Genomic DNA, 21,354 nt, shown 5'->3' with positions numbered 1-21,354 from the left:
TGGCCAAGAGGGCACCTCACAGTGCAGGTAACCTCGCCGACTGCAGGCCAGCAGGAAGGATCTAGACCTAGACTACAGTGTCAGGATGCCACAGTCTTTCCTTCCAAAGGGCTCTTCAAGGTGTGGGGGCCTCTGGGCAACCTTGTCCCTCTGCATGGCTCTCCTGCAACCAGAGTCTCACGTGTCTGACCTGGAGTTGGACGGGGCCCAGTGCCCAGTGCCCTCATGTCAGGGATTCCTCACCCAGCATGCTCTGCTGAACCACCACCTTCCGCGGCACACATGGTGTCCTGGCTTCCCACCTCCTGCTGCTGTGCCCCAACCTTGACCTCCAGCCCATCTTCTGTCTGCCTCATTGGGCTCGCAGCGGTCACCACAAAGGCAGGTGGCAGCCTGAACTGCCCTTGGCACCTTGCTGGACGAATCCTGCCTGTCAGGGTGAAATCCCGCCCCCTGGCTTGAGAAAAACCCACCCCAAAGCCTGCCATCTGCCTCCTGACTTCATCGCCTGTGGCAGACCAGTACAGGGCTCGGTTCCAACTCCCAGGAGGTCCAGTGGGGCCCTTGTCCCCCAAAATGCCCACCGTCAACTACATAGCAGTGGGAGCGAGGAAGTGAGCCCACCTGCCCCAAGAACTCGGAAGATGGTTCCTCTTTTGCACTTGCAAGCAAACCAGCAGCCAGCTTTCTGGCTCTGCCCCAGTGCTGGGACTGAAAAAAAATGGAAATTTTCTGAGAGAGAGATCTAGCATGGACAAGCTTCAGGGAGCAGATGAGCGCATTTCTCCCCTCATGCCTAAAACGTAAAATCAGTCACAGCTGGCTACATCTGGATGCAGACCTAACCTGGGCCTGATTTACCAAGGTTGTGGTTAATGTGCCAGGACAGAGGCAGGAGCGTAGTGCAGCTGGCGCAGGGGAGGGGGTGCTAGGCCCCCGATTTTAGGACTGCTCTGGTGGCCGCAGCAGTGTGCAAAGAGCAGGGACAAGGCCATGTCACGCAGTGCAGGCTGGGCCTCAGGGTGACGGGGGTCACCATCTGCAAGGCCTGGCAGAGTCGCAGGTTGGATTGAGAAATGACCCAGCTGCCATGGAAAATAGCCCATGATGAACTCCTGTTTGTTGTTTGTGAAGAAGCTATTTTATTACTGCATGTCCATCTGTGGTGGAAGTGAGGCCAGCCAGTGCAGGCAGACCCACTGGTGACCAGCACCTGCCTCCCATAAATGTGGCTGCACGGGAGTTTAACCAGAGTGAACACCAAACCAATAATAGTATGAAAAGTGTACTTTTTCAGGAATTAATTTATTTGAGTTAAAATATTTTTTGGAAATATTTAAAAATTGGTTGTATTTTCTAAAGCTATAATTCTTGTAGACATTCTGTGGTTATGAATTTGGTTGTGCTAATTAAAAACAGTGAGCTATGTTTTTGCATTTGAGCTAAGTGAAAAATAAAGTCTCTTTGGGAGGTGACACGTGACTTCCTGTTGAGGGGGATGTGTGGGAGCAGAGCTGGTTCTCTCAGATGTCACCCCAGGACGCTTCCCAGCAGGCAGACCCACCTGAGGCTGGGCTTGCCCAGCCTCTAACTGACCTGGTTCGGGAGACTTTCCTGATTCAGTTGCAAAGGGCTAAACCTTGTTCTTCCTAACACATCCCAAGCTGTGAGCCTGGGCTCTCACTGGCTGCTGGGGGGAGAATGGTGCCAGCCTCTAGTGGCTGTGGCCCGCACCCCTGCGCTCATTAAGCCAAATGACTCCATGTTGGCTTTTTTTTCTAGTGAGTACGAGACAGTGTTCAGCACAGGATGTTCCTGTCAGATCTCTTGATGACCAATCAGGGACCTGATGCAAGTCCATGGCAACTCCTCCCCCATCCCTGAGAACACAGAGGCTACACACGTGGGTCCTCCATCCGTAGCACTGCCAGGTGGGGAGCAGGCCGGCCCCTTCAGAAGCCAGGCACGCCAGGCAGAGGGAAGAGGGATGCAAAGCTCTCGACTTCCTCCCGCAGCGCCCGCACCGCCCTCTGGTGCTTCTCATCCCCAGCCAGCTTCTCCTTGAACTCCTTCAGGGTGGCCTTCAGGCCCACAGCATCCTGGATCTGCACGGTCAGCTCAATGCCTGCGCACAAGACACTGGGGTTCACTCTGGGCCTGCGCCCCTCTCCCTGACATGCCCCAGAGGCCATCAGCTCTGGGATTGGACCACTGGCTGGGGAGCAATTCTGCCGGACACAGAAATGCCCTCCCTCAGCCGGGATCTCCGCCAGCCATGCCGTCCATACACACTGCTGTGCCGCCGCGGCTCATCCTCACCTCTGTGAATGAAGTGTGCGACTTTCTGGAAGTCTTTTTCCAAAAGGCCTCGAGATGTCAATGCTGGGGTCCCCAGTCTCAGGCCACTGGGCCGCAGTGCACTTTTATCTCCTTCAAGACAGACAAAATTATAAATAAATTTTTAAAAATAAAAATGGACTGGCATTGTGGCAAACAGCATGTTAAGCCACCATCTGTGACGCTTGCATCTCAGTGCCCTGGCTGCTCCACTTGGGAGCTCCCTATGGATGCACCTGGCAAAGCAGTGTCCACCCACATGGGAGACTGTGGTCTAGGCAGCCCTGGACATTGCAGCCACTTGCAGGGGGAACCAGTGAAGGGCAGATTTTCTGTCTCTCCTGTGTAACTCAGCCTTTCAAATAAATATTATCAAAATGAGACTAACAAGGCTGCCTAGATCACACACGGCCTACTGTCTTTTTTTTTTTTAATTACTTTCTTTTTTTGTTTTTTTTTAGAAATAAATACGGTCAACTCACATTTATTGGAAAGGCAAATATGCAGATAGGAGGAGAGACAGAAAGATCTTCTATCTGCTGGTTCTCTCCCCAAGTAGCCGCAATAGCCAGAGCTGAGCTGATCCGAAGCTAGGAGCCAGGAGCTTCTTCCGGGTCTCCAGACAGGTGCAGGGTCCCAAGGCTGTGGCCATCCTCGATTGCTTTCCCAGGCCACAAGAAGGTAGCTGGATGGGAAGCAGGGCTGACCGGGAGAACTGGTGCCCATATGGGATCCTGGCGCATTCAAGGCAAGGACTTTAGCTGCTAAGCCTAGCAGCTCTACCTCTTGGTTACACTTAAATGTATTTTCATCTGTCTGAAAGATAGAATGACAACGAGATCTTCCACCTGCTGGTTCACTCGTCAAGTGCCTGCAGCAGCCAGAGTGGGACCCCAGAGCAAAGCCAGGAACCTGGAATTCTCATCTGGATCTACCCTATGGGTGGCAGGGGCCCAAGAGCCTATACCATCATCATTTGCTACCACCCAGGATGCTTTAGCAGGACCAGAAGTGAAACAGTTGGAACTCAAACCAGCACAGCACACTGCGATATAACCCGCTGCACCACATCACCCCATGCTACTGCTATGCATTTAAAAAGGGACCTGGGCAAAACAAAACAAATCAAATCAAAACAAAACAAAACAAAACCTAGGCCTGAGCATACTGACTTAGTGTAGCAGGAAAAGTACAATTGATTTAAAAATGAAAGAGAGGGCCCGGTGAGGTGGCCTACTGGCTAAATTCCTCGCCTTAAACGTGCCAGGATCCCTTATGGGCACCAGTTCTAATCCCGGCAGCTCCACTTTCCATCTAACTCCCGGCTTGTGGCCTGGGAAAGCAATCAAGGACGGCCCAAAGCCTTGGGACCCTGCACCCACGTGTGAAACCCGGAGGAAGCTCCTGGTTTCTGGTTTTGGATTGGCTCCGCCCTGGCTGTTGCAGCCACTTGGGTAGTGAATCATTATACAGAAGACCTTCCTTTCTGTATGTCTGACTTTCCAATAAATAATAATAATAATAATAAATTTTAAAGAAAAGACAGGAGCTGGTGTTGTGGTGTATGTAGCTGGTTAAGCCACTGGCATCCCATATGACTCCTGACTGCACTAGTTCAAACCCAGCTCCCTGCCAATGAATTTAGAAAAGCGGCAGCAGATGACCCAAGTGCTCGGGCCCTTGCTCCCACATGGGAGAGCTGGATGAAGCTCCAGGCTCCTGGCTAGGGCCTGGCCCAGTCCTAGCTTTGACACCCATTTGCGGGGAGTGATCCAGCAAATAGAAGATCTCTGCCCCTAATTCTACCTTCCAAATAAATAGATAAGCCTTCAAAAATGTAAAGACCTGAGTGCCCAAGGCACTAGACGGCAGATCAGTCTGGGTAAGACTTCAGTAGTGTACCAAGGAGCTTCTGAGACACGGCCCCTGCTGCAGATCAGGTAAACATGTCAGCGTCTGAGACGCATCACTCAGGTGAACCTGTCCCCCAGAGGCACCTGGCTCCCCATCACTCCCGTTCTGCTCCCCAGGGTGGGGTGTGCTGGCAGAGAGCCAAGGTTTAACCCCACGGTGCCCTACTGTGACGAAAGTCTCGTCTCAGCGCTCGTGGCAGTTGCCAAATGGCAGCTACAACCCTGGCCATGAGGAAACCAGACAGGAGAGAAGTTGGAAAAGCAGCCCCACGAGGAGTCTTACCTGGGCAGGTGTTCTTGTTGCAGGCAATAGAACAGGCTTCTAGCACCTTCTCTGCCCTCCCACCATCTGTGCCTTTGGAGCGGAGGTCCACAAGGATCAGATGGTTGTCAGAACCCCCTGGAAGCAGAAACGGAGGGGCTGCTTGAATGCTGGGGGAGAGGAGGGGAGGGGAAGTCAGGCACTCCAGCCTTTGAATTAAGCTTGGAGCGGGCGACGCAGGGAAGTGTTACAGGGAGACTGGGGATCAAACACTCCACAAGGGACCCTTTGAATGCTGGGAGCAGGACAGGGAGAGTGGGGGAGAATCAGACACTCCAGCAGGGGGCCATTTGAATGCTGGGGCAGGGAGGGGGAAATCAGACATCCAGCAGGGGGCCCAAGGCATTAAAGCAGTGGAAGTCAGGAAAGGGGGCACAGTCTAGAATGTTCACCACCCATAAGCACAAAGACACCGGGGACCTGAGAACTAGAGACGGGGGCCAGGTGTTCACAGCATGTTCACAGCACGCGTCTGCCTCAGCCATCAGCATTCAGTGGCATCCCCAGGGAATGGGGAGCCAGCTGGGGGTCTTGCCACCTGGCCTGAGAAGCAGCACAGTCAAAATCCCTGCACTCCAGGGCCTGGCCAGTGGCTCCCATGAGTTCATTTCCAATATCAGTACCAGTTCAAGGCCCTGGGCATCTGCTCCACCGGCAAAGCAGCTCCCTGCCAGTGGCCTGGGGAAGGTGAGTGGTTAACCCTCCAAATGGCTGCAACAGTCTGAGCCCAGGCTAGGCTACAGCCAGGAGCCTGGAACTCCCACCTGGGTCTCCCACATGGATGCCGGGACCCAAATACTTGGGCCATCTTCTGCTGCCTTCCCAGGCCCACTAGCAGGGAGCAGGATTGAATGTGAAACAGCCAAGACTCGAATTGGTGCCCATATGGAATAATGGTGCTGATGCAGATGGGGGCTTAACCCACTGCACCATGTCACTGGCCCTTAAACCCCCTTTATAGGAATCTCCCCAGAGGGGTTAGCAGGCACCTCCAGGTCAGTGACCTCAGGGAGCTGGAGGCTTTGTCCCAGAGGTGGGAGAGCCATGGAGAATGCAGCAGGAAGGGAAGCACAGCATAGAACAGGGGTGCTGCCCAGCTTGGCTTCTGCTACCCCTCCTGTCCCCCACACCGCACCCCCAAGTCTAGGCCTGTGACTGCTGGTAAGCGCAGGAACGCTGGAGTTCATGCAGTCCCCTGTGGGGCAGGGACACCCTGACACGGGCAGTGCCAGGTGTCACTCTAACTCGCCATCTCCCAGGTGTGTGACCCCCCCCACATCCCCGGGCACTTCCGCCACAAGCAGCTGTGAGGACAGAAAGCCTTTACACATCGGGTGACCACTGGCTGGCCACACTCCGAAGCAGGCGGAAGTGGGAGAGGGCCTCCTGGCTCCCCGCTGCCACCAGTACCTGTCACTATGTTGTAGCCCAGCTCCACAAGGGCCTTCGCAAGAGCCCTGCAGTTGGCCACCACCTGGCGCTGGTACAGCTTGAACTCCGGAGTCATGGCTTGTTTCAAGGCCACAGCCACCCCTGGACAGGGCAGAAGGGGACCAAAGGCACACAGGGGTCAGAGGGCACCATGGACAGGTGACCTGCCCTCACCTATGACAGATGATTTTTTTATAAACTGAAGACGCCTGTGCACAAGCCTTCCCTGGGCCTGGATGCTCAGTGCTCACAGTAGATGTACAAGGGCTGCTCTCTAAGCACATGCATTTCCAGGGATCTTTTACGCCCCGCTGGCGGTGGGCTGGGGATTATCAGCGGCACGAAAGCTAAGCTGACGGCCAACCTCACGGCTCTGTTCCACGACAGTGTCCAAGAAACGTTTGGTTCCCAGGGCTGCTGAAACAGACACAAGTGAGGCAGAAAAAAAAAAAAAAAAAAAAAAAACCATCACCTCACGGCCCCAGCACAGTGGCCCTGGCCCAGATAGCAGCCCTGAGGTCCACAAAGAGGCTGGGACAGGCGCCACCAGTCCCCAGCAGTAGTATGGCCAGCATCCCCGTTCCAAGCAGGTGGCTGTGAACTCCGGGACAGCAGCAGTGGGTCAGTGGGAGCCCACCAGGGTGGCTGATCGTGGGAATCAAGCCCCCAAGCCTCGGTCAGCAGGTGGCCCCCGAGCGGGGGAGTCTGGGGTCAGACACAGGTGCTTCCACCCCACAGATGGCTTATCCCCCGAGGATGGGACCCTTTACAGCACCCTCTTGGCCACGGCCTTCCCTGCTGGATCTCAAAGTGGATGTCCGTGTGAGCGAGGTCAGCGGACACCTTGCCTCCCCAGTCCCACCTGACCTCAGCCTCCACTGCCTGGGGCCGGATATGAGGACACCGTACCGGCAATGGCGTGGTTGTGGGGCCCGCCCTGCAGGCCTGGGAACACGGCAGAGTTGATGAGTGACTCCAGGTTGTACAGCACCTCTTTGCCAGTCTTGGGGTCTACACTGCGCACTCCTGGATGAAGAGAAACTTGACAATGGGCTTGTATAAGCTGTTCCCGTTTTTCCCCTACCCCTGCTACTGTGGCTCCTGAACCCGGGTCCTACGTGGATAATACAAAGAAGGCAGGAACAGAATCCACTGACGGTAGGCTGCTCCCCATTCACTGTAGACATGGACTAAGAGAGAGGGGTCAGAAACAGGGCTGTTGGGTCAGCCCCTCGTTCTCCCTTCTGGCTCACCACACACCCTGTCATTAACCACAAGATGCCATATTGATCCTTGACTTGAATATTCACCACCCCCCCGCCCTGAAAAGCACAAATAAAACACAGCGAGGTGAATAAACCTTCCCTCGTATGAAGGGGTCTCCTCAGGGAACAAGGATACAGCGTGAATGCGAGGCTGGTTCTGGCCCGGCAGCTGGGACACCAGCCTCCTGCTGACCCCTCTGCTCAGGAGGAGACAGCGTGAGCCCCCTCGAGTACGAACCTTTTCTGTAGAAGATGAGGCCGGCGCGGCAGCCTCGCAGCGTCTTGTGGGTAGTGGTGGTCACCACATGGCAGTGCTCGAACGGGGAGGGGACGACGCCGGCTGCCACCAGCCCGCTGATGTGCGCCATGTCCGCCATGAGGTAGGCCCCGTTCTCATCCGCGATCTTGCGCAGGCGCTGGTAGTCCAGGTTCCTGGAGTAGCAGCTGGTGCCTGGGGCGCAGTAGGCATGACGGTCAGGCCGGAGGAGGGACTGAGAGCCCACAGAGCTCTTCCCCCGGCAGTCTGGGGGAGCAGAAGGGAGAGAAGGCTCCGAGCCCCATTTTCAATGTCGTGCTCCATGAGGCCAGGGCTCCATGCTCCCAGAAGCTTGCTGGGCTGGTGCCCTCATCTCCCCGTGGCACGAGCGGGTGCCAGGGTGCGGGAAGACTGTTGTGCCACTCCCAGGCCCGCGCCCCCACGCTCCTCGCCGGCCCCTCACCTGCAATGATGAGCTTGGGGTGGAAGAGGCGGGCATTCTCTTCCAGCTGGTCATAGTTGATGTACCCAGTGTCTGGGTGCACCTGGGAAGTGTCGGGGAGACACAGGGTCAGGCTGGCACTCCTGGAACCCCCAGCCCCATCCCATTCACAGTTTGTGGGTGGGGGTGCAATGGAAAAAGGAGAACAAGAACACATCCACACGATAGGCTTGAGGGTGAAGCAGATCCAGGGAGTGTGGCACCCCAAAGCTCCACCCAAAGATCCCAGGGGTGCCCCTATTTCCCCCAGGGGAGAAAGTGAGACCCCTGGCCCTTGGCTCGCCAGCTCCCCGGGAACTGGAACAGATGGGACAAGCAGATCCTGCACAGTGCACGGACTGAAACACCTTGACCTTGAGGAGGGAGGCAGAAATGCACGCTGCGATCAGGGCTGTTACCCCGAAGGTAGCGCAGGAGGAAGCAAAGCAGAGACAAAAGCAGTGGGAACGCAGAACTACCAGGCTCCCTCACCGACACCATGACTACCAAACGCCTCCGGAAGCAACCTGTTAGAGAACTCACACCCAAATGTAGCTGGGTCACCGGATACAGTATCAAAACAAGAAAAAACAAGTCACCTATATATGCACATAAGCTACAAGAAAAAGAGAGAAATGGTATTTCTATGAACACGGTCAGTGTAAAACAAACAAACATAAAACTATAACCAATGAAAGACAAAGACCTCTCCACCAAACACACCTGAGAGAACTTGAATAACAGGGGGCCACCCCGGAGCCTCCCCAAAAACAAAACAAAACAAAGAAACAACAACGAAAAAAATTAGGACAGAGAACAAAAAGGAAAGCTTAGAACCAGACAGCAAACGGTCAGCAGGGACTCACATATACCTTACTAGGTAGGACACAAAAATAAGTTACTCCTCATTGGGGTATTGAGGATTTCTCTGCACACCCCTCCTAAAACTGCACCTCAACTGTTGACATATGCCTTGTTAAAGTTATAAGCTAGTTTGGACTATCCTAAAATCTGCCAAGTTCAACAAAATTATGCTTCAATACAATATAAACTGCTAAATACAAAAATGAAAATAGACACGAGACAGCTGAATAGTATCCTATAGCCATTTTAAGGTGGATAGAAGCTGGTAGTATATAAACTAAAATTGAAATGTCAATGAAGTAGTCACAGGATGTGGTTAAGAACTTGCATTTTCTAACATATCAGTCACTCAATACCATGTCAATTAATTCCATAATGTTGTAAATTGTTGTTGCTGTTATGTTGTGGCTTTTAATTGATCGGGATGATATTCTGCCAGCTCTGCCTTCAGACCAGAGATGATCTCCCCAAGAAACTGTTGAATGTATCTGGACAATAAGATGCTGGACTCTGTGCTTGGTATACACTTGCAATGAAAGAATCTTGACTGAATTTGAACCGTAATAGTGCAATAAGGTGGAGCAATCCACCATGGGGGCAGGGTACGAGGAGGGGCTGGGGGAACCTCAGAGCCTATGAAACGATGTCATAAAATGAAATGCAATAAAAAACAAAACAAAACAAAACAAAAAAACAGGGGGCCAGCACTGTGGTGTATCATGTTAGGCCACTGCCTGAATATCGGCATCCCATATGGATGCAGGTTCAAGTCCCAGCTGCTCCACTTCCGATCCAGCTCCCTGCTAACGTGCCTGGAAGGCAGTGGAGGATGGCTCAAGGCCTTGGAACCCTGTATCCACGTGGGAGGCCTGGATGGAGTTCCAGTAGCTGGCTGTTATGGTCATTTGGGGACTGAACCAGCAGATGGAAGACCTTTGTCTCTGTTTCTCTGTAACTCTGCCTTTCAAATAATCTTTAAAAAAATACAAAAAACTTTCTTTTTTTATTTAAAGGCCATTTGTGATTTTGGGAGCAGTGTTTCCGGGGTAGAAAGTCAGCTCAGAGTCTGTCAGACCAACAAAATTCCAACAGCTGACCCCCAGTTAAAGAAATGGATACAATTCTAATTTTTAAAAAGTGGGGTTGGGCCCGGCGGCGTGGCCCAGCGGCTAAAGTCCTCGCCTTGAAAGCCCCGGGATCCCATATGGGCGCCGATTCTAATCCCAGCAGCTCCACTTCCCATCCAGCTCCCTGCTTGTGGCCTGGGAAAGCAGTTGAGGACAGCCCAATGCTTTGGGACCCTGCACCCGCGTGGGAGACCAGGAAGAGGTTCCTGGTTCCTGGCTTCTGATCGGCGCGCATCAGCTCGTTGTGGCTCACTTGGGGAATAAATCATCGGGCGGAAGATCTTCCTCTCTGTCTCTCCTCCTCTGTGTATATCTGGCTGTAATAAAATGAATAAATCTTTAAAAATAAAAAAAAAAAAGTGGGGTGGGGGTCGCGTATCCCACACCCCACCCTAAATAGCCCTGTGGCTGCTTTCTCCCCCCGCACTTCACAACTCATGCAGGGGGAAGTTTTGCTTTTCCAAGGACAGCCTCGCAGCACAGCGGACCAGGCCATGTCTTGTGACTCTGGCATCCTGGATCAGAGAGCTGGCTGGAGCGTCAGCTGACCCAACTAATGCACCCAGGAACGTATTCAAATTTCTGCCAACCCCATGGGAGACCCGCTGGAGTTCCCAACTCTAGGCTTCAGCTGCTGCAGCCATGTGGGGAATGAACCAAAGACTGTCTCACTCTGCCTTTCATATAAATGTTTTTAAAATGTTGCTTTGCACTGTCTTAACTTTTTTTTTTTTTTTCATTTAATTCACTTGAAAGAGAGAGGAAAAATAAATGAATAGAAATTTCCCACCCTCTGGTACACTCCTCAGAATGCCCCGACAACAGCCAGGACTGGCGAGGTCAGAGCCAGCAGCTGGGAGCCAGGAGCTCCTTCTGGCCTTCCTCTTGGGTGAAAGGACCCACACCTGAGCCACGACCTGCTGTCTGCTGCTGTGCACGCCAGCAGGACACTGGAGTTGGCAGTAGAGCCAGGACCCAACCCCAGGCACTCCTGTCTGAGATAGGAGTACTCTAAGAAGTGTCTTGATTGCTAAGCCAGAAGCTTATTCAACAAAGCCGCCTCCAGAATTCCTCAGCAATTGGTTGCAGGGCTGGAGCAGTGTAGAGGTGACAGATAGGACAAGAGTGCCCTCAGGTACTTAGGACAGGAGCCGGCAGGGCTGGGGAGGCTTGGGAACACAGGGGCTGAGTGCCAGGCCTAGGCTGGCACGGTGGCCCCAAAGGAGAGGCAGTCAGCTGGACAAGACTGTGTCCTTGGTACGGCCCCTGACCCCAGCTCCACAGTCCAGCAGGGCAGAGGGGAGGCCACACGATAACCGGGGGAGGCCAATGAGGCCTGTCTCCTCCTCTCGGCCCATGGAAGGGAGAGCAGTGGCTGCTGCTGCTGCCCCATCTGACTACAGGGCCCCAGGCTCAGGCCCTTCCCCCTCTCCACTGCCTGGCAGTCCTATGGGGCTGAGGCCTTGCCCCAGAAATCCAGGACAGGAGTAGCTGGCAAGAATTGGTGCACAGGGCAGGATTGCCCCACACCAGGGATCAAGGACCTCGGCTTAGAAGGTTCTGGAAGATTCTGGAAAACAAGTCAATAACACTTGCCACAACAGTGAAAGAAACAGCAGGCACTGGCTTCAAGTCCAAAGACAAAGTACATGCTGAGTGCTTGGGATAGGAGAGGTTTCCGATTTTGGATTCTTCCAGCTCTTGGAAGATCTGCAGAAATACCATGAGGGGCCTTGAATTGGGACCACCATCTCCCTGAATAGGAAATTCCTGTCTGATTTTGTGTGCAGTGCGCCTACAGCCTGAAAGTGGTTCATTCAGTACCTTTAGCATACCCAGGTTTCTGCTGGCATCTGTCACATGGGGTCAGGGATATAATTCTCCACTCAGGGCTGGCAGCATAGTAGGTTAATCTTCAACCCATAGGGGGCGCCAGTAAGAGTCCCAGCTGCTCCACTTCCCACCCAGTTCCCTGCTGGTGGCCTGGAAAGCAGTGGAGGATGGCCCAAGACCTTGGGCCCCTATACCCACACAGCTCCTAACTTCCAGCTTCACGATTGCAGTCATTTGGGGAGTGAACTATTGAAGATCTCTGTCTCTCTCTCAGACTTTCAAGAAACAACAGCAGAAAGTTCTCATATATAACAGGGTCCAGGGACAAGGAGAGAACTGAGCTACAGGCCCAGTTCTCAGAACAGCCAACTCCTCACCCCACAGACCCGGGTGCCCATGCACAAGCCAGGCTCAGGTGTGTGTCCAACAGCAAGCCAAGCGGAAAGACGTGCCCCTGCCTTCTGCTTGTGGTGGCTGCTATGACAGACCCTCAACAACACACCCACCAACGAAGAACACAGAAAGATGGTTGCTGGCACCACCCTGGACGGCAAGACAAGGCTTGGGTGGCTTTCCCACCTGATGAAGCCCAGGCACCTAACAGTGTTGTAGGATCGAGCCCCTGCCCGCCCCAGCTCCAAGGGCCCGTCCCCACTACTGACACTAGTGTGGCCAGCTGGACCCAGGTCCAAGGGCAACAGCGGGATGTGAGGGGACTGGGCTGCACCTGTTACAGCCACCCCAGGAACATGTGCAGTCTGTTTGCACTGGTGCCAGGGCTCCTGAGCAAGGATGGCATTCGCTCAGGGACAAGTTTGGGGGACATCACCATGACACCCTCCCAAAGTGCTGCCTTCTCTTATACCCACAGTGAGGTCCCAGAGAGCCCAGGCAAGAAGAGAAGTAGGTGGAGGCAGGGCCCTGCCCCAGGTAGGGGCAGCACCCACAAGCTTCCCTGGGGGTAAAGCCAAGCTGGGGGAGTGGTGCCTCCCTCTGCCCCTGTCACCTTATAGGCCATAGATTCAAAAAAGATGGATGTAGCCGAGATCTTCTTCTTGTCTGTCATGAACCCGTGGGTCAGGTGGCCCCCGTCTGGCAGGTCTAGTCCCATGATGCGCCCGTGGGGCTCCACTAGGGCGGTGTACACAGCAAAGTTGGCAGGGGAGCCTGAACCGGGGAGACCAGGAGGGCAAGGGGTTGGTGCTGGAAGGTTGAAGCCCAAGGGCAGGGCACCACCTGGAAGGGGCGTGCAGGGGAACTTCCCTACCCACCCTCCTCATCCCCCAGCCTCAGGTACACCTGCTGCTGCCCCGCCCTGGAGGCGCCTTTCAGAGAACTGGCACCTGAGGTCCCTTCAGGACTGGGCGATCACCTGAGTAGGGCTGGACGTTGACCCCCCAGCTCTGGGGGTCCAGGCTATAGGCCTGCAGTGCCCGTTTCTGACACAGCAGCTCGAGCTCATCAATGTACTCAGTGCCGCCATAATACCTGCCAGGGAGAGAGAGAGAGAGAGAGAGAGAGAGAGGAAGGGTTCAGTTCAGGGCCCGGAGCAGCTCAGGGCTGGGGAGGGTGGATGGCAAAGGGGTGGGTGGGATGAATCATCTCCCCATAAGAACCTCGGGTATCTGGGAGATTATGACAATGGAGTGTTGGGTGTTACACTCGCCTAGGGAGGGGCTAAGAGGGGGAGGAGAGGACCTCAAGTGTCAGCAAGGGATGAAATTCCAGTGCACCCCATAGTGAACAGGGTCAAAGGGCAGCACACCATCACAGGAGGTGCCCGGAGGCAGGGAGGGTTTTAAGGCAGGTTCCCTAGAATAGCAAACCAAAACAGAGTGCAATGGTGGTTCTCTGGAGGCGAAAGGTGTTTTTTTAAATTTTGCATTTCTAATGACATCTGTTTCTCATAACTACTTGCCCAATTGGACCACACGGTGGTGTTAGGATGGTTGCTAGGCTCAGACAGTGCTTAAGCCAGCAAGCTTTCACACAAGACTGTAAGGGCGTATGTGGACATGTAGAAAACATGTAACACTAGATGTGGCCCAATGGCGACACGTGGGGCTTGCCTAGCGGCCCGTGCATGGACGCTGCTGCATAGGCCTCCCAACCACATCCACTGAGTGGTAACAGCTCCCACCTCCTCCCCCACAGGCCACAGCAAGTTCCTGTCCCACTTCCGCTTCCTAACAGTCACCGGCTGCACACACTTCCTGTAAGCGGGAGCACTCAGGAAGAACACACTCCTAAAAATGTTGTGGAGGACCAGCACTCTGATGGAATAGGTTAAGCATCCGCCTGTGGTGCTGACACCCCCAAAGGACGCCAGTTGCGAATCCCAGCTGCTCCACTTCCCATCCAGCTCCCTGCTAGTGTGCCTGGGGAGGCAGTGACAGATGGCTCAAAGCCTTCACCCAGGTGGGAGACTGGGAAGAAGCTCCTGGCTCAGATAGGCTCAGCTCCAGCCACTGCGCCCATGCTGGGGAGAAGACTGGTGGAGGGAAGATCTCTCTCTGTCTTTCCTTCTCTTTTTATTTTTATTGGAAAGGCGGATATATATAGAGGAGGAGAGACAGAGAGGAAGATCTTCCATCGGATGATTCACTCCCCAAGTGAGCGCAACGGCCGGTGCTGCGCCGATCTGGAGCCAGGAACCTGGAATCTCCTCCAGGTCTCCCACAAGGGTGCAGGAACCCAAAGCTTTGGGCGGTCCTCCACTGCTTTCCCAGGTCACAAGCGGGGAGCTGGATGGGAATTGGAGCTGCTGGGATACGAACTGGCGCCCATATGGGAACCCAGTGCTTTTAAGGGGAGGGTTTAGCCACTCAGCCATTGTGCTGGGCCCTTAAAAAAATTCTTACAAAATGGTTTCAAAGGTGGAGTTACAGAAAGAAGCAAAGACAGAGATCCTCCATCTGCTGATCCACCCCTCAAATGGCTACAACAACCAGAGATGTGCTGATCCAAAGCCAGGGGCTTCTTCCAGGTCTCCCATGTGGGTGCAGGGGCCCAAAGACATGCTCCATCCTCTGCTGCTTTCCCAGGCACACCAGCAGAGAGCTGGATTGGAAATGGAGCAGTGGGACTGCAACTGGCACCCATATGGAATGCTGGCACTGTAGGCAGACGACTAGCCTACCACACCATGGTGCTGGCACCAACTCTTTTTTGGAAATGCAACAGAAAGAGGTCCCACCTGCTGATCGTGGCCACGCTAAACGTTCAGTAATAGGTCATGGGAGCTTTGATTTGTGGGGATGAGTAATTGTGTATAAGCTTGTTGAAAGGCAGTGAGTGTTTAATGGATAGATTTTTGCAAAATGAAAGGATTCTGGAGATGTAGTAATGGCTGCACAATGACGTGAACATACGGGCAGCCAGCGCTGTGGCAGAGCAAGTCAAGCCACAAGCTGTCTGTGAGAGCTGGCTGCTCCACTTCCAACCCAGGTCCCTGCTTATGTGTCTGGGAAAGCAGAAATTGGCCTAAACACTTGGGCCCCTGCTACTCACTTGGAGACATGAATGGAGTTCCAGGCTCCCAGCTTTTCCCTGGACAGCACCAGCCGTCGTGGCCATTTGAGGATGAAGTGGCAGATCTCTCTCTCTCTAACTCTGCCTTTCAAATAAAGAGGTAGGGCCCGGCGCGATAGTGTAGCGGTTAAAGTTCTAGCCTTGAACGCGCCGGGATCCCATATGGCCGCCAGGATCCCATATGGCCACCGGTTCTAATCCCGGCGGCCCTGCTTCCCATCCAGCTCCCTGCCTGTGGCCTAGGAATGCAGTCAAGGACGGCCCAAGACTTTGGGACCCTGCACCTGCATGGGAGACCCAGAGGAGTCTCCTGGCCTCGGATTGGCTCAGCTCCAGCCGTTGTAGCCGCTTGGGGAGTGAACCATTGGATGGAAGCTCTTCCCCTTTGTCTCTCCTCTCTGTATATCTGCCTTTCCAATAAAAAATAAATAAATCTTTAACAACACACACACACACACACACACACACACACACACACACACACACACACAAAGAGGTAAATGTCCTCCCCACCCCTGGGAAAAAAAATTGTAAATGTTACACTAAAAAGAAGCTTTCCATTGAATTGTTACTGACTTAAATGAGTAAATAAATACCTCTCAAAGTGATTAAAAAAATAAACACCAGGAATTTTGTTTTTCAGGTTTGTGTTAAGTCATTATTTGATCAATACTGCTATCAAATATTAACTTTGGTACACTGGGTTAAGCCTCCATCTGGGGACACCCACACGGTGGGGTGCCTGGAGCCTGTCTCTCTGTTCTAGCCTCTGGCCCAGGTGGCTGGGAGGCAGTGAGCGATGGCCATGAATTTACCAGCAGGCACATTGTTTTCTGTCCTTCTTCCTTTGGGATAAACAAGTAAACACATACATAGGCATACAATAAACAGGGCCAGCTTTGCGATGCAGCGGGTAAAGCTACTGCCTACAGTGCCAGCATCCCATATGGGCGCTGGTTCAATTCCCAGCTGTTCCACTCCCGATCTAGCTCCCTGCTGACAGCCTGGGAAAGCAGGAGGATGACTGAGTGCTTAGGATTGAGGCACACACTAAACATGAGGATCATGTCCCTGCTGTGGTCCTCGGGCTTGTTGCTGGAAATGGGCTCTGGGCAAGGGGTTCCGAAACACAGTCTCCAGGTGGACCATACTTCACCTTGAGGGCACTCCTCAGCCTGAGGCTACCCACCCTGCCCCACGTCAGACACAACCCACAAGTCCCCTGTGCTGCTGCCCATCATGGCTACAGACCTAGGGGTTCCTGTACCCTTCTCAGGTTCCTCACTCCCTGGACTTGAAGCCACCTGTGCCCACTGTCTGATTCTCAAGGAGAGAGCGCATGAGGGAAGGACAGAAGACACGTGGGGGTGGTGAGCAGCTGGACTTCTGGGTGCTCGCTTGTGGGGAGACCTCTCCCCGGTCGAAGTTCTGCAGGCCTGGTGGCGAAGTGGCCTAAGCCCCTCACGGCTTCACACCTGGGTGTGCCAGAGCTAGTCCAGCTTCCTGATGGGGGAGTGGGGTGGGCGTGGACAGGGGAAGGGGAAAACAGGTGATGGTGGCTCAAGTGTTCCAACAGACCCCAAGTGCTCCACAGCGGCACCTGGGATTCTGAGCCCTGAGCATTTCAGATTAGGGATACACAACCCGGAGTGGATGACTCATGCAGCCCAGAGGCCCCTTCCCTCAGGCTGGCCTGTGTTTCTGGGGGGTGCAGGGCCTCAAGGCTACCCCAGGTGGGAACCTGCATTCTGCAGATACCCACTTACCTCTGGCCCGGGTACCCCTCCGAGTACTTGTTATTCAGGCAGGAGCCTAGAGCTTCCAGAACTGCCCGGCTGGCGAAATTCTCCGAGGCAATAAGCTCCAGGCCGAGCCTCTGCCGCTGGCTCTCCTTCTTGATGATGTCGTAAATCTTGGGGAGGAAAGCAGGTGGTCAGCAGAGAAGAGATTAAGAAAAAACAAGAGTGATAGAGGAGTCTCTTTAAAATGAGCATCTCTTGGGCAGCACAGGGGCTGAGTGCGCTAAACCTCTGCGTATGAGGCTGGTCTTCCGTACGGGCACTGGTTCAAGTCCTGGCTGCCCCACTTCCCCTCCAGCTACCAGCCTAAGGTAGTGGAGGATGAGCCAAGTGCCTGGGCCCTTCACCCGTGAGGGAGACCAGGAAGAAGTTCCTGCATCCTGGCTTCAGCCTGTCCCAGCCCTGGCTGCTGCCGCCATGTGCAGAGTGAATGAGACCCCTGACTCTCAATCTGCCTTCCAAATAAACAAAATACATCTTTACAAAAACGATTATAAAAAGGTTTAGAATTCTTGGTGAAGACCTCCCGTCTCACTCACCTCAGCGTCACTGTCTTGGAGGGGCTGCTTCAGCATGCGCTCGTGGGAGGACCACAGCGTGGCATCGTGGGCAGCCCCGTTCACAGGAGTCGCCATCACCCTGGGTCAAGGCTGCGTTCTAAGTTGAAAAAAAAAAAAAAATGGAAAACAATGGCAAGAGATGCTAAAGCAATATTAAATGTAGACTAAGTTCATCACCACCTGTTAGCGGCTCTGCCAAGCGGCTGAGGCCACCCCACCTCCCCCAAAACTGCCCTAGATGAAACAATGAGCTGGACTGCAAAACGACCATGTGAAACTTTTGGTAGAAACTATTGTTATCCGCTCAGAAAAAAAAAAAAAAGAGTTATTTGATTTGAAAGGCAGTGTTACAGAGAGAGGAAGAGAGAAGTCTTCCATGTACTGATTGCTTCCTTAAATGGCAGCAACAGCTGGAGTCAGGAGACCTCTGGGGGTCTCCCACAAGGATGCAGGGTCCCAAGGCTTTGGGCCATCGTCCACTGCTTTCCCAGGCCATAAACAGGGAGCCTGATCAGAAATGGAATAGCCGGGACTTGAACCGGTGTCCAAATGGGATGTGGCCATGCCATAGGCAGAGGCTCAACCTGTTACACTACAATGCCAGTCCAAGATAAATTGATTTTTAATTCATTGGCGTGAGAGACAGGACAGAGGTCTCATCTGCTGGTTCATTTCCACCAATACCTACAGGGATTCTGGGGGACTCCAGCCCAGAGCTAGCAACTCAATCCAGCTTTCCCCTGGGGGACTCCAGCCCAGAGCTAGCAACTCAATCCAGCTTTCCCCTGGGGGACTCCAGCCCAGAGCTAGCAACTCACTCCAGCTTTCCCATGGGAATGTCAGACAGCCAGCCTCTTGAGCCATCACAGCTGGAGCTGATCCTTGAACCCAGGCTTTCCTAGGAGGATGTGGCTGTCCTAACTGCAGCCTTCTAGACGTCTAGGCCCTGGGCCCGCCTAAAATGATGCTGCACTTGTGCCCAAATCCTGCCTCCTTGTAAAGCCCCAGTCAGGAACATCTTGGTTAAAGTGGACTGATGGTGGGGGTGGGGCACAGTGGTTGGTGGAGTAGGTTAATCCCTAGCCTGTGTGCTGGTTTCCTAAATGTGCACTGTTTTGAGTCCCGGCTGTTCTACTTCTGATCCTGCTGCTTCCTAATACCCCTGGGAAAGCAGCGGAGGATGGTTCAAGTCCTTAGACCCCCGCACCTACACCGAAGACCCAGGAACAAGGTACTGCTTTAGATCAGCTCAGCTCCAGCTATGGCAACCACCTGGGAGTGAACCAGTGGATGGAGGATCTCTTGTCTGTCCTCTCTCTGTAACTCTGCCTTTCAAATAAAAATAAATATTTTGGGCCCAGCGGCATGGCCTACCAGCTAAAGTCCTCACCTTGAAAGCCCCGGGATCCCATATGGGCGCCGGTTCTAATCCCGGCAGCTCCACTTCCCATCCAGCTCCCCGCTTGTGGCCTGGGAAAGCAGTCGAGGACGGTCCAAAGCTTTGGGACCCTGCACCTGCGTGGGAGACCCGGAAGAGGTTCCAGGTTCCCGGCTTCAGATCGGCGTGCACCAGCCATTGCTGCTCACTTGGGGAGTGAATCATCGGACGTAAGATCTTCCTCTCTGTGTCTCCTTCTCTATGTATATCTGACTTTGCAATTAAAATAAATAATAAATCTTTAAAAAAATAATAAATAAATATTTTGGAAAAGAAAAATACAAACATATATATATATAAACAGAAAGAGAGAGAGAGAGAGAGAGAGGAGAGAGAGTAGCACTGTAGCTTCTTTTCATTAGAAGATATATTTTCAGACATGGGCCATAGTCTAGTGGTTTAAGTCCTCATCTTGCACGCACCGGGATCCCATATGGCCACCGGTTCTAATCTGGGTCACCCCACTTCCCATCCAGCTCCCTGCCTGTGGCCTGGGAAAGCAGTGGAGGATGGCCCAAAGCCTTGGAACCCTGCACCCATGTATGAGACCCTGAAGAAGCTCCAGGCTCCTGGCTTTGGATTGGCTCAGCTCCAGCCGTTGCGACCACTTGGGGAGTGAACCATCGAGTGAAGCATCGGATGGAAGATCTTCCTCTTGTCTCTCCTCCTTTCTGTATGTTTGCCTTTCGAATAAAAATGAATAAATCTTTTAAAAATACATATATTTTCTTTTCAATAAGTGACTTTTGCCTTCTCCATACCTGGAAGGTAACACTTGGGGTGCTTGCTGTTCAGCTCCCATGGAAGAAGGCCACAAAGACCCCCTGCATCTGACACAAAGTGTCACATCCAATTTGGCAGGTGACACCTGGCACCAATGGGGGGAGGGAACCCATCAACAGGCACAACAGACTGGCAGGCCCTAGAATGCCAGAGAGAGTGCTTCCTTTAAATATTAACTGCTCAAGGTCGGAAAGGACTCGAGGGTGGCCAGGCACAGCCAAGGGGACACTTGTTAATCTCTGAGAGCTAAGTCCGCCTGGAAAGCCGCCTTCTCGGAGGAGCAGAGATCTGCCCAGGCATGCAGAATCCTACCCTGCCCCCACTGCCCCAGCCCCACTCTGCAGGCGAACCCAGGTTGGATCTACTGAAGGAGTTGCTGCCCTCACACCCTTAGTGCAAACCTTTTCCTGACCTAAGGTGCTACTTCCAATCTACAGTTGTACTTCAGCCGCTGGGTGGGAGCAGCCGCCACCTCGGGGGGCTTCTGCCATCTGTCCTGTGCTTTTTGGCAACAAGGGACCCACTCAAACAAGGGCAAGATTCTGTATTGCAAGCAAACGTACTACACCCAATGGAATTCTTAACTGGCATTAAGAAGGCCACTGTCCTGACACTATATATGCGTCTAAGTATGTAGGAGAGGGGGCCAGTTCTGTGGCATAGTTGATTAAGCCTTGGCCTGTGACACTGGCATCCAGTATGGATACCTGTTCAAATCCCAACTGCTCAGCTTCCAACCCAGCTCCCTGCTAATGTGGCGAGGAAAGCAGCAGAGCATGGCCCACGTCTTTGGACCCCTGCGCTGATGTGGGAAATTCAAAAGAAACTCCTGGCTCCTGGCTCTGGCCATTTGGGGGTAAAGTAGATGGAAGATCTCCCTGTAAACACTTTAAACCAATCAATCAATTAATCAATCAATCAATCAACCAGATATGTTGCTCGGGACTTCCACATCTATACAAAAGGGAGCTCCTACATTGGGGCCACTGGGGGAGGGAATCAAAGATCTCCCTCTGTTAACTCTGTCTTTCAAATAAACAAATATTAATAAAGGCCATGTGTTCTTCGTTACAAAAAAAAAAAAAAGATGTATGTATTTATTTTAAAAGGCAGACTTGCCGAAAGAGAGATCTTTCATCTGTTGTTTATATGCCAAATCGCTGCGATGGCCAGGGCTGGGTCAGGCGGAAGCCAGGAGCTTCACTGGGGTTCCTTTATGTGGGTGCAGGGGCCCTTTGCTGCTTTGCCAAGGCCCATTAGCAGGGAGCTGGATGGGAAACAGAGCAGCCAGGACTCGAACCAGTCTCCACACAGGATGCCAACATCTCAAGTGTTAACAGCAACACTTCAGTTCATGGTGTAAGATGGACCAGGCTGACAGGGTGCAGTTTTATAGACCCTCAGTTTTTTAAGC

The 21,354-nt window shown here is 53.2% G+C and overlaps 1 protein-coding gene across 1 annotated transcript; it reads right to left on the bottom strand.

Moving 5' to 3' along the window:
• Positions 1-1,451: 1,451 nt before the first annotated feature.
• Positions 1,452-20,021, bottom strand: SHMT1 (serine hydroxymethyltransferase 1). The gene is made up of 12 exons (XM_004599376.4): positions 19,919-20,021; positions 17,699-17,816; positions 17,127-17,272; positions 13,202-13,317; positions 12,836-12,996; positions 7,988-8,069; positions 7,507-7,719; positions 6,913-7,029; positions 5,983-6,105; positions 4,534-4,650; positions 2,320-2,430; positions 1,452-2,125 (listed from the first exon to the last, which is right to left on the bottom strand). The coding sequence occupies exons 2-12, from the start codon at positions 17,792-17,794 to the stop codon at positions 1,953-1,955; spliced, it is 1,455 nt and encodes a 484-aa protein (XP_004599433.2). The 5' UTR covers positions 17,795-17,816; positions 19,919-20,021; the 3' UTR covers positions 1,452-1,952.
• Positions 20,022-21,354: the final 1,333 nt, after the last annotated feature.

Source organism: Ochotona princeps, chromosome 17, assembly GCF_030435755.1.
Source record: "Ochotona princeps isolate mOchPri1 chromosome 17, mOchPri1.hap1, whole genome shotgun sequence".
NCBI lineage: Eukaryota > Metazoa > Chordata > Mammalia > Lagomorpha > Ochotonidae > Ochotona > Ochotona princeps.
Note: the sequence above shows the minus strand (reverse complement) of the source record. Positions and strands in the feature narration are given on the sequence as shown.

Excerpts from the sequence above, each read along its gene's own strand:
- SHMT1 (XM_004599376.4), bottom strand. The coding sequence starts at position 17,794 with ATGGCGACTCCTGTGAACGGGGCTGCCCACGATGCCACGCTGTGGTCC. Across the intron at positions 8,070-12,835 it reads TTGAATCTATGGCCTATAAG|GTGCACCCAGACACTGGGTA; the intron begins GTGACAGGGGCA and ends GACACTTCCCAG. Across the intron at positions 7,030-7,506 it reads CCTCATCTTCTACAGAAAAG|GAGTGCGCAGTGTAGACCCC; the intron begins GTTCGTACTCGA and ends CTCTTCATCCAG.